Source organism: Lichenostomus cassidix, chromosome 2 (assembly GCF_008360975.1).
Source record: "Lichenostomus cassidix isolate B80296 chromosome 2, HeHo_3.0, whole genome shotgun sequence".
NCBI lineage: Eukaryota > Metazoa > Chordata > Aves > Passeriformes > Meliphagidae > Lichenostomus > Lichenostomus cassidix.
The window spans coordinates 101,368,941-101,380,877 of record NC_139482.1 but is presented as its reverse complement, the minus strand read 5'-3'; the positions used below and the strand labels follow the sequence as shown (position 1 = coordinate 101,380,877).

General features: G+C 43.8%; 1 protein-coding gene across 9 annotated transcripts in view; it reads left to right on the top strand.

Moving 5' to 3' along the window:
- The first annotated feature begins 5,956 nt into the window (after positions 1 to 5,956).
- PTPRM (protein tyrosine phosphatase receptor type M) overlaps positions 5,957 to 11,937 on the top strand; it is a 445,877-nt gene continuing 439,896 nt past the window's right edge. For 4 of the 9 annotated variants that reach the window (XM_085052577.1, XM_085052573.1, XM_085052571.1 and 1 more), the window contains exon 1: positions 5,958 to 6,418. In XM_085052577.1, coding sequence (XP_084908703.1) covers positions 6,346 to 6,418 — 73 coding nt within the window. In that variant the 5' untranslated portion in view covers positions 5,958 to 6,345. Of the gene's footprint in view, positions 6,419 to 11,937 lie in introns of all 9 variants that reach the window. The other 5 variants (XM_085052578.1, XM_085052576.1, XM_085052575.1 and 2 more) reach the window with 2 other exon arrangements.

Here is an 11,937-nt window from a genome sequence, read left to right as displayed (position 1 = left end):
CTAAAGACAAACACGTTTTGGGAGAAGATAAGAACAAGTAGTAAAAAAAAGCCTCAGTGGAGATACTTTTCTTTACAAGGTACAGGAAGCTAGAAAAATTATTAAAAGCCACATAATATATTTGAAGATGCAAAGGTGGAAAGTGAGATGATTTTGAGTGCAGTAATGACTCTGATCAGCCTCACTTGGAACCCCCTCCCACACCTCTGCCCAGCTGTCCCAGAACTACCATTTCAGCTGACCCTGGAGCCATCAGTCTCTGCTGGAGCTATGATATAGGAGCACTGCTCTCCATGGGGCTGGTCACAGACCCTGATGACCCAGGTCCCAGTCCATGGGTTCATTCCTGGGCTTGATCTTGGATCTTGGACCTGTCTTATCGCAGTGGACCTGGCCCCCCATCCCTTAGGGAGCAGCTAACCCTTCCTGTTCCCTGACAGAAAGCTCAAATTTGAGGAGGTCTGCTTCTCACATATACTGTACTGACAGATGTATTTCTAAGAGTAGAGTTAAAAGTCATAATGTTTTAAAGTCTTTGTAGATGGTTAAACACAATAGCTTTCTAATGAAATGTTGACAATCAGAAGGTGAGACATAATTTGGCTTGCAGACAAGAATACATCAAGCACAACATGGTACGAGGTGCATGTTCTTCCTTGTCCATCCAAATCACATGAGTGGTAACAGGAGACTATGTGGATCTTGGCATTAGAAACTTCACTTCCAGCAGAAGAAACAGCATTGTACATAAAATTAAAATTTTATGAATTTACAAGCTTCTACCTGCCTAGGCTACACTCTCTCTTATCTATCTTATTATAACAATTATGAAATAGATATTCTTCTGCAATTCAGTTTATTTTTGGGCTTTAACTAGCAGTAACCATCTCTGTACAGTGTGATCTGTTTCTCTTTGCTTCCTCCCTGACATTCAGATCTTAAAGTTCCCCCACTGTTCTACTTGAACACCTCAAACCTTTTTCTCACTTCTGTTTCAACAATTTCTGATTAAAGATTGCTTCTCCCTAATCTTTTAAATACTTTTCAAAAATCTGGATGTGTTTTCTCTCTCAAGTCCCAACTATGGTTTAATAGCAAAGCCAGGAGTGGCCATGTAGAATGTTCTTAGTTTTTATAAAAAATATTGGGTTTTAGCAGCTGGAAACAAAGAGGACTTCGGTTTTTATTACCACCAAACTTCAGAGTGATCAAGGCAAGATGTCCTTGAGACAAAATGGATAATTATTGTTGCTTTGCATAAATAATTAGTGATTAAAAAAGAAAAAAAAGAAAAAAGCAGGCAGTCATATTACACATGGCAGTATCTGATAGGGAACAGTCACAGTTGTGATTAGTGCATCCCAGTGCCAAATGGATGATCAGGGATCAGTGCTAGTGCCAGCACACCCCAGCACCAATAAGCAGGAAAGATGATGAGCCTCTACTGAAGATGGAACATTTTGTATGCAGCAACATTTGCAGCTGGTTTAGATTGACCTTAGATTCCAAGCAGTTCTTTCTTGTTCCATGGAGGCAGGGAAAGACAGGGTATGAGGTGAATTTGATCTTTTAAGGACACTACTAGAACCTCACCCTACCCCTCAACAAAAGGCGCAGGGAGGCTTTTTTGAATAAACACTAGAAGATTTACATTTATCACTGAAATAGCTCTAAGTAATGAATGAAACCATTATAGCATCTATGAATACAGACATATTAAATATTATGAAACAGAATATAATTGAATATTATGCAATCAATAAATCCTGGCACATAGGTAAGCACATATTTTTTTCTTTTTGTAGCTTTTGAACAAAAATCAGCAGTGAAAAGGTAAAGAGCATCAGTAAAAATCTGGGTGAGAAGATAAAGCTACCTAAAGATAAGTGAATATTAGCTGCTCTGTATCTAAGAAAAGCCCCAAATTCAAAAAGGACATTTTGGCATATTTTTCCTTGACCTACAGAGATGATGTTATTTCTCTTGAGCGTTTCTTCTGACCAAGAATTGCCTCTGGAATTTTGCTGTAACAGAAAAGTAGCTTTGAAAAAACCAGAGAATTGGTATCATTGTCTGCCTTTTTTCTAACAAAGCACATCATACTTTCACTCACTAGCTGTACTTAACCAAGAAAATGTGCCCCTGTCCTGTGCAGAAAATTACTTTTTCATCATATTTAAACACTAGTGTCACTGAAAGATTCATGAAGCTTGTCTGTCTAAGCTTTAAAACCAGATGGAGTGAGCTAGTGAAAATCACTCTTGTCCAACTACTTTATAGTGCAAAAAATAGCTTTGAGCTGTGAGAGTGATGTTATCTGCTACTGAACCACAAGATCAGGTGACAGCTGTGTATCCCACATTCTTGGCCACTTAATCAGCATTGTCACGGGTCAAAAATGGCAGGGTGTTTGGGCCTTCCTCCAATATTTGAATCTGAGTCTTTGCTTTTCTATTTCTGCTGTAACATGAGCAAGAGAGTGTTCCTGCTTTGTATCATTATAGGAACGGTGACTTCATGCTACGGATTATGCAGGGTGGCCTTGATGTCTTACAGAATTTGAGATATGTTTACTTGTTCTTGTGCCAGTAATACAGAATGAATAGCACTACAAGTATCACTAGCATCTTAAAGGTAACAGCTAAATAGATAAACACAATCTATATATCTAATTGTTAGGCATAGATGGATGCCTATCCTGAGAATTCTTCCTTGACATAGGTCAAGCAGACCTGTTTCCACATTGAGGTAAGTACTTGGATGTCAGACCTCTCTAATCAGTAATTCAGTTCTTGTTCAGTTTGAATTTTCAAAAATCAGTTGCTAGAAGTACCACAGAGATCTGGAATATGGGAAATGGTACTGCAAGAGAATGATTAGCAAAGAGAGGGCAGCTGTGCAAGTGAAGTTTCTGTAATAAACAGTGTAATTATTCTTAATTTATCATCAGGTTGTTTATTTTCCCTCAGTAGGATGTATACAAATTACGTATTTAAAAATAAAATATTTGCAATGAAAGGTGGTTATGTGCATTTCCTATTGATGTACATTAAAATCTAGAAATTAGTTACAACAATTTCCATATTTTTTTCTTATTCTACATGTTTTACTGTCTCATTCTTTGACTCCTTTCAGCAGGAATTTTATTTGTGATAATTGTGATCTCCTATATTCCTCAGCTGAAGTATGTGTATGTAGGAAACCATAATCAGCTATTTCTTTGAGGTGATCCAGTTCAAGAACAGATGCAAGGTATCTAAACTATCTGTCTGTCAGTAAAAAACAAATCAGCAAATTACTTTTTTTTTTTCCATGCAGATGCTTCCAATCCCCTCTCCAGCCACAGCTTAGCCTTTAATGAACTCTCTTGAATGCATTCTTGGAACTAAACCACCAGTGAACCTGTGGGTCTTGTCTAGTCTTTTCCTGATGCTCTACTTTTTGTAATGTTTCTGGACGGTTTTCAAGCACGCTCCCGTACTGAACACAGTGAAACACAACTCACAATTCCCGATCAGCCACGCGTGACCTGTGCTTTCTATTGTTCTTGTTGGTTTAGCAATTCCCTGCAGCTCAACTGTTTCTTACATTTACTGTAATTAAAGCAGACCGGTTGTGTCTTTGAAGGTCAAGCACTTTAGCCTCACTCCTACTGTGACTGTGACCAAACACTCTTATAATGCTCTCCTGCAATCCTCAGAACTCGGAGACTTTCTATCTCATCTTCACTAAGCTAATGTCAGATAGCTGTGGCTATACGCACGGAATTTCCAATTCCCTGTGACAAAGACAGGGTGGAGAGTTACTGTTGTGTGTTTCAACATCATAGTTTACCACACTGCAAGGCTGATCAGACATAGAATTTTATGTGTGTCTGGACATCCCGAACTGAGAGAGCCCATCATTAGCATAAAAACTGGTGTAACTGCTCATTTCTTGGTTTTTGGTGGCAGATCTACTAGAAGACAAATTTTAAAGTTTATTTAATTGTAGGTGAAATTACTTACGACACTTCTTCACATTTTTAAGTTTCGTGCTACAAAGGCAGCACTTTCAAGACCAGCTATAGTTTCTAATTTTTGGAAGCTAAAACTGCATCTTCTAAAGAACAAAGAAATTACCTAAATTATGTAATAATGAAAAAAAAAGAAAATAATAATAAAAAAACCCTGAGGTTTTTAATTGCAAAATCACCCCAAAGTTACCAAGGGGAATTCAAGAAACTATTTTTTTTTGGGGGGGGCGGGGGGGTCAGGAGGAAAGGGAGAAGGTTGAAGTTCCAGGCAAACAATAAACTAAGAGAATACTCGCTATTCGAAAGAAGTCTGACGTCAGGAAACACAACAATTAATGCTATTCTGCCCCCTCGCGTTAACTTTCGAGGCAGCTGCCTTACCCTCACATCACACATCCCAAAGTTCATGTCCCTTCGCCAAGATTGCTTCGAGCCGCGGATGCATTACCCAAAACACAATAGAGCAGCGTCCCGAAAACAGCGTGACTGGGCGATACCTGGAAATGATACTGCTGTGTGCCTAAGCTCGGCCTTGAAGTGTTGTAAGTAAAAATAATTCAGAGTGTGCACAAATCACTAAATATGCTGGAGCTCGTGCGGGGGATGGGTAGAGTTTAGAGCTCAGCTGGAATCGGCAGCCAAACCGGCTAACTACATGTAGGAGCAGCATGGAAAACTGAGGACCTGTGCTGCAGAAGAATCAGAACCAAGAACCTGAGCTCAGGCTCTGAAAACCAGCATTATCTAAATTCTTGCTTTTATCGTTTTAGAAACCCACACGGAGTATAAACAAGGCATTAAATTTGGCCGCCGTTTCACTTGAAAAAAAAAAAAAAAGCTTTCATTGAAAGCGAGGGCCAACAAAAATATTTCCAGCTTCTAGAACTCCGCTTTAGAAAGAACTGTTTCGAAACCAGCAAACCCATCCTTGCAGTGTCATGGACACCAGGAGCCAAAGCCCCAGTGGGAAGAAGGCTGTCAAGCAGCTGTATTTCATACGTGACGTGGAGATAAATGCCAGAAGTCACACGCTGCAAATGATGAGAGAAAACTGCCATTTTAATGTGATTTTTATTCCCATCATTCTCTAACCCTGCTAATTCCTGACGTTATTCACTCGCAGGAGCGAGAGCTGCGCCCGTGTTTGAACCTCGGGCTGGGCTGGGCGCTCCCCAGAGATCCCTTCCCGAAACGCTCCGGAGGGGCGAAGGTGCCTCTTACCGAGGGCTAGGCAAGGAGATTAAGTTTTACGAGCGGCACGCGAACGCGAAGCAATTAATGTACAAGAAGTGCCGCTCCTCGCCAGCCCGGAGAACCCATTTACATCTCAATTTGCTCTCGGTATCTGCCGTTCGCTGCGCGGACAGGGCTCTCAGCTCGCGGCTCCCGCGGAGGGCTGAGCGGTGGCCTCCAACTAGTTCTTCCGACACGCTCCAGCCCGCCTGTTCAAACAAACCGAAGCGCTTATGGAAAGCCGGCACTCTGCCCCTCCTGCGCTTCCCCTGCCCTGTCCCGGTGCTCGGAGCAGCGCCAGAACGGCGGGTCGGGAGCGACACCGCTCTCCCGGGGCCGGGCTGCGGCGGGGCACGGACCCACGGCGGCCACAACTCCAGCGCCCGCGGCTCTGGCCGGGGCCGGCCCGCGGCAAAGTTACCGAGATGCCGGGCTGAGATTTTTTTAGTTTTTTTCGGTTCCTTCTTCTCTTCCCCCGCGCGCTGTCCGCGAACTTTCGACATCGTCCCGGCCGGCACGGAGCCACCACCTCCTTAGCGAAGAGTGGCGCTCGGGGCAGCGTCGCGGGAAGGAGACGCGAGCGCTTCGCCCCCGCAGGCGGCGGCCGCCCCCGAGCTGCTGGCGGCGGGGCCCGGCCGCCTCGCCCTCTAGCGGGGGAGAGCGGCGGCGCCGGCGGCTGGGCGTGACTTTCCGCGCTCCCTTCAGCCCGCCCGCCCGCCGGGGGGGACCGCGAGTCAGTCAGGGAGCCGAGCTGAGCCGGGACTAGCGGCGGCGCCGGCCGAGGAGGCTCCGGGATTAAGGGTGCCCCCCCGGGCACCGGGGGAGGCGAGCGGCTCCCTTACGGCCCCCGGGGCAGCGGCGCGGCCGGAGGAAGGCAGACGGGCGGGCGGCCGCCGGCCACTTCGTACCCTCTTTCCCTGCCCTTAAGAGCGGAGAGAGGGCGAGGAAGGGAGAACAGCCCGCGGGGCACCAAGTGCGGGAGTCCGGCTGCCCCCTCCTCGCCTGCCCCACCGCACTGGAGGGGGCGAGAGGGGCGCCTCCTACTTTGGCAAACACTTTGGCACTTTGCTGGATCCGGAGCAGGAAGGGCTGGAAATATGGGGAAAGTTGGAACTTGCCTGGTTACTTTGGCCGGACTTTTGCTGGCAGCGGGAGCGCAGACGTTCACAGGTAAGGAGTCGCTCTCCAGCCCCGGCCGGGCAGCTTTCCCGGGGCCGGGCGGCGGAGGGGCAGGGGGAGCGCGGGCACTTCGGAGGCGGAGGGGGCTTGGTTTGGGTTTTTGGTTTCTTCTGCATCTTTTTTATTTTCTTCTTTTTTTATTTTTCCCCCTCTCCATCCCCGTGACGGGTCTGACACTTCGGAACCGCCGGGGAGGTGGGGTGGCAAAAGTGTCCGGAGGAGGCGGCGGTGCCGGGATGCCGCTCGGCTTGCGCCGCTGAGCCCCGATGGCAGGAAGGGCGAGAGGCTGGCGGGGCTGGGGCAGCCCTAGGGCAGGGCTGGGGAGACGGACGGGACTCGGGCTCGCTCCGGCGTTTTTCCGCCGCTGACTTCCCGAAAGTTTCCCGCTGCCCCGGCACGGGAGGCGGAGGGGCGAGGTGAGCCGGTCGCTGGGGCGGGGGAAGGACGGCTTGCGGTGCTGCCCGGAGGGGCTGGCGGGGCCCCGCGGCTCTGCCCGCCCGCCCGTGCCTCGTTGCTGGCCCGCTGCTCCCGCCCTCGGCGCTGCCCGGAGGTGCGGCTGTGGAACGCCGGCAGAGCCCGAGGGAAAGCCCCGGCCCTGAGCTCTCTGCAGCCCCAGAGCGTCACCTGAGAGGGCGGCCAGAAGCGGCTGATGGGTGCCGGCATTGCTAGCCAAGAGGAGCCTGGCGAAGTGCCCCGTCAGCGGTAGCGTTCCTCTGCTCGCCCAAGCCCCAGACCTGCAGATGGTTATCTTGGTGTCGAGTCCCCTGCCTGCACCCCCGTCCTAGTTATGTGCTGGAGAAACCCGTAATTTTAGACAGAAATTTGGATTGTGAAATAGTTCTGTGTGCTCCGCTGCAAAGAGTAACTTCAGATTGTTTTTTGGTTTGTTGTGTTCCTGACGTGAAGTTAGTGCACTGAAGGCACGTTAAATTGAAGACATCTGCTCCTCAGCTCGTGCGAAGTGTGCTTTGATCTGGTGGGAAGCAATACTTCTAACTCCTTGTTGCTCAGGCTGCAGGACAGTTTATGTTTTGCACATTACATATTGCTTCTACGCGACGCTGTAGCTAAACCAAGTTTTATGGGTAGGAATTGGTGGTCTGTTTTAAAACTTCTCAAGAAAACGGAAAGATTCTGGGTTTATGTTTGGTTCCAGGGACTTCTTGTGTACGTAGGTTCATTTCCCCTAGCTTCTTGAGAGCATTTTTACTGCAGATGAGACAGAAGATCTCCGAGTAGAAAAATATTCTTCTCCAAGGTGATAGGTAACAACGATGAAATATTTTCCAAACACTCCTGTTAGAAGGAAGCAATGCTCTGCAGTAAATTATGAAACTGGACTCAATTATATTAGCCCAACAACTCATTAATGTTGGAAGTCTAGCACCCAGACTTCAATGGAAGCACTTGCTTTATTAAGATAAATCTGTAACTCGTTGCTGACCTGTGTGAACCGTCTTACTTTTTATTTAAAGTTAAGCTGGGGCGACTCTTCTTCTGGATATTTAAATGGCTTGTGCATGTGATGTGCTGATGCTATACTGGGGTCAGCATCAAAGTGCTGTTTGTGTTGCTGAAGAGCAATCCCACATTACTGTTTGAATGGTATATGTTGTAGTGATTTACTTGACACACATGTGGAGAAAACAGTGCTATAAACTGCAAACAATTCACCAATGACTTGTGCATACAGTTATTCCAAGGGTGCAATTCCACACCTTCTGAAGTACTCAATAGCAGAGGCCACAGTTCAGAGACTTCAGTGAGATTGCAAAGGATGGCATGGGATGCAGAATCTGCCCTGTTTCCTCCCCGTGTCTGCATATGTATATGCATGTTAGATATTGAAGGTAAAGATTATTTGTGAAGATGCATGTACATATTTTTGTTTGTTTGTTGTAGTATTGATTCTCGGCACTCAGAACAAAATTGATGAAATTTCCATTTTTGTACTTTACCATATGAAGCTTGTGCCTGGGTGTCATTTTGCTTTGGGGGGGAAGCTGTTTCTTTTGTTAAAACCTTGATGCATTAGTGTGATAGAAATTAAATGACAGAAAAATCCATCCTTGGGTTGGGTAGTTATATTTGTAATAGCTGTCCCTTATTGCGGATGGGAGTTATATGACTAACCTATGAAAAGTTTAAAAACAAGCAAAGAAAAAAGAAACAAAACCAACTCCACACATGTTCTAAGCAAAGAATAGCAGTGTGTGAGTTAAGTGGCTTTGACATTTATAGTTCCATTTTTATTTTTACCCTTTTCTAAACTGACTGATTTGTTTCACAGAGATTGGTTCTAATGTTACGTTCAGCTATTGTCTTATTTGAGTTTCTTACTGAGAAAATAATCTTACTGAAAGATTAGATCTTGGCTTTTTAAGGCCTGGGAGCTTTCAAGTAATCTTTCGAAAGCAGCTTAACAGTTAATAACAATGAGATTTTCTCTGAGTCCTTAACTAAAGATCTTAAAATTCTGGATTCATCAGTTCAAGAAGTAAGTGATCTCGAGAATTTGAATTCAAGAGATGTTACTGAAAACATTGTCTTAAATGGACAGTACTGCTTGTCTTAAGTTTTTGAAAGTAGCTGTGCTCTTTCTGCAATATTAGTTTTGGGTTTGGATGTTTTTACTATTTTTTCGTTTCTTTCTGAGAAACTATAGTACAACTAATTTAGCTGGGTTTTTTTATAATTTTAGCAAAATGTTGTTAAGGGGTCCCATGTGAAGACTGAATGCTAATGTTACAAAAGTCCCTGAAAAGTGGCGTTCAGTCATCAAAAATGCCACTTGACTCCACCGTGGTCCTTCTTCCACCTCCTTGGTAGATTATTCAGGCTACGGAAAACAATTCACTCCTGTAAGGGATTTAGGTCAAAGAGAGATGTGGGAAGTTAGAAGGGACATTGTAAGCTTAAATATTTGATCTCACGTAAAACGAAGGGTCTGGATGGGATGAGTTCGGTCAAATACAAAAATGGGGAGTTGAAATTGAAAGCAAGGAAATATGTAATGGAACGTGGAAACCATGTTTTTATGAAGGAATTCGTGTCCAGGTAGATGTAAATGTGCCCACAGCCTGAATTCCGAAATTGACACTTCTTGGTTGCAACCTGACTCTGATGGAGAGAGGGCTATTATTAGTCTATTATATTCTCTTTTGCTATGAAAAGCATCGAGATTGTGTATTAACACTCTTTTATGGCACTGGTTTAAAAAGTTTTAGTTTTGCTAAAAGGAGAAGGAATGAGTCCTGTTGCAGTGAAAGGGATGGACAGACTGACTAAAAGTGCTTGTAGGAGGCCATTGGTAATGAACCAGAGCAAGTGGCAGTTATGAAGAGAAGGAGGAAGAATGCTGTACACAACTTGAAAATTACTCTTCCTAGTGAGTAGTAAAGATTTTGCATAAAGAATAGTAATTCTCAAGCTATTTCATGGATTAAAAATACGAAACCTTGCATTCTTAGTAGATGTTGAGCCTTAGATTAATCTGCTCATTTTTTGGGTGTAGGCACTTTAAAAAGAAGGATCACCTTTTCCAGTAAAAAGATGCAAGGAAGAAGGTTGACATGCTGCAGTTGAAACTTACTGTGATGACATTGATGTTAGGTGACTGCAGAGAAGGAAAACAAAAAGAAAGAATATAGGTTAAGTCTTCATAGGTCTTATCCTAGCTGAAATGAAGCTCCTTGCAATGTCTAGAAAAGAAGTTTCTGGTATAATTAACTGTGTTTAAAGAGATTTCTCAGAGTATTCGGTATCTCTGTTTGAAAGTCTGTAAAAGCTATTCTGATAACTTTAGCAATGAAGAATTCACAGTGTAGTTATATCTCACTTTAGCAAATTCTGCTTTTGCTAGCATCGTTTATTCCCCCTGCTTTTGTTTCTCTCCACACATCCATCAAGTCTGTACTCCTGCATCTTCTAAGGGAAGTAACACATGCTAGTGAAAATGCAGCTCTATTAGTGGCTGGTGCAGTTGTCAGCTCATCTACAAAACTATTGCAGCTCCAGGTCATAGCATGGATTTGGCCTTACTAAACAGTGAGAGCTGTGGGGGAAGATTCTCAAACCAAACTTCCCACTGTCAGAGATTTTTGCTGCTGCTATTACAGCTGTTAGATGAATAGGTGAATCACTGGATTTCTGGTTTACATCTAAGACCATTCATATTTAAAATACTCCAGCAAATTAATAGAAGCATTTTGAAAAATCAGCTTCTAAATGTGATGTTGTTGTGTTTTTTCTAAAAAATTTTTGCAGTTATAACAAATGAAATAAAGGCTGTGTTCCCATGTAAACTCGGAGGTACTTTAGAATGCTTCAGGTAAAAATGAGTCAGAGCTGTGGAAGTGGCACAATTCATCAAAAAAGAAACTGTGTGGTGGGTATATGGGGTTTTTTGTGTGTTTTTTTTTAATTAGCTGTTCTGGTTTCAAAAGATAGTTATGAAATGTCATCAGAAATTAAAAATAAATCCTACAAAATATTGCAGGTATGTAATAGCACTGGGAAAAAATGCTGTGGTGTTTATTTGGTCTTTGGATTTAGCAGTTCTCAGAATTCATGAGGAAAACAAATCCCAGTGTACTGAAACAATGTAAAAGCATATAAAATGTATGAAATAATCATATGTTTAGTGCTCACAGAAGTTGCTAGATTGACAGCTAGAGAGACGAAATCCCCAGGCAAATCACAAAACCTGTTAGGGTAGAATGAGCAAGCTTCTGAACTCCATCTCACTAATGCCATTTGGGTCTGACCTGGAGACATGTGGGGATGGTTTATTTCTCCTGTGCGCTCACCCACACCCTGCGACGGTCAGCGAAAATGTCAAACACACGAGTTGCGGTGGCCAGGTCAGTTTTGCACATTCCTGCTGAGACAATCCCTACAGCTTGCATCGTTTGATTCAGCTGGGGGAAGATAGTAAGTGTAGACTTGATGAAACAAAGTCCAGTGACGTTGTTGGGTCAGAATCTGTGAACTGATCCTGTATTTCACGTGTTGCAACTTTATGCTAAAGGAAATGCTGTTTGAGAGGGATATCTCTCATGTTTAAAGCCTGTTAGTATCACTGTTAAACACCTATTTCTGCACTATATTAGTAAGTTCTGAAGATGTTTCCCCTGGAAAGGACATGCAATTATGAACCTTTCAGCTCACAATTATGACTCTTGTCTAAAGTAGTAGTTTTGAAAAATTTCCCAGGAACAAAATATTTGTTAACGTGTGAATGCAGCTGAATTATCTGCTCATCTTTAGGAAAAATTGGGAATCTTCTTCTTATTTCATTTGATTTCCTTTGATTTTGTTGATAATTTCCAGTTCTGCTATTTCTGATGTGTGTTAATTGTTATGTATTAAAAGAGGATTTCAAGACACCGAAACCAATTAGGAGCATATGGCCATATATTTAGGGAAAAAAAAAAAGGTAGCAATAAATTTTCCCATGTCAGTCTGTTCACCCAAATGTGTTTGGATTTGTTTCTGAATTCTGCAGTGTC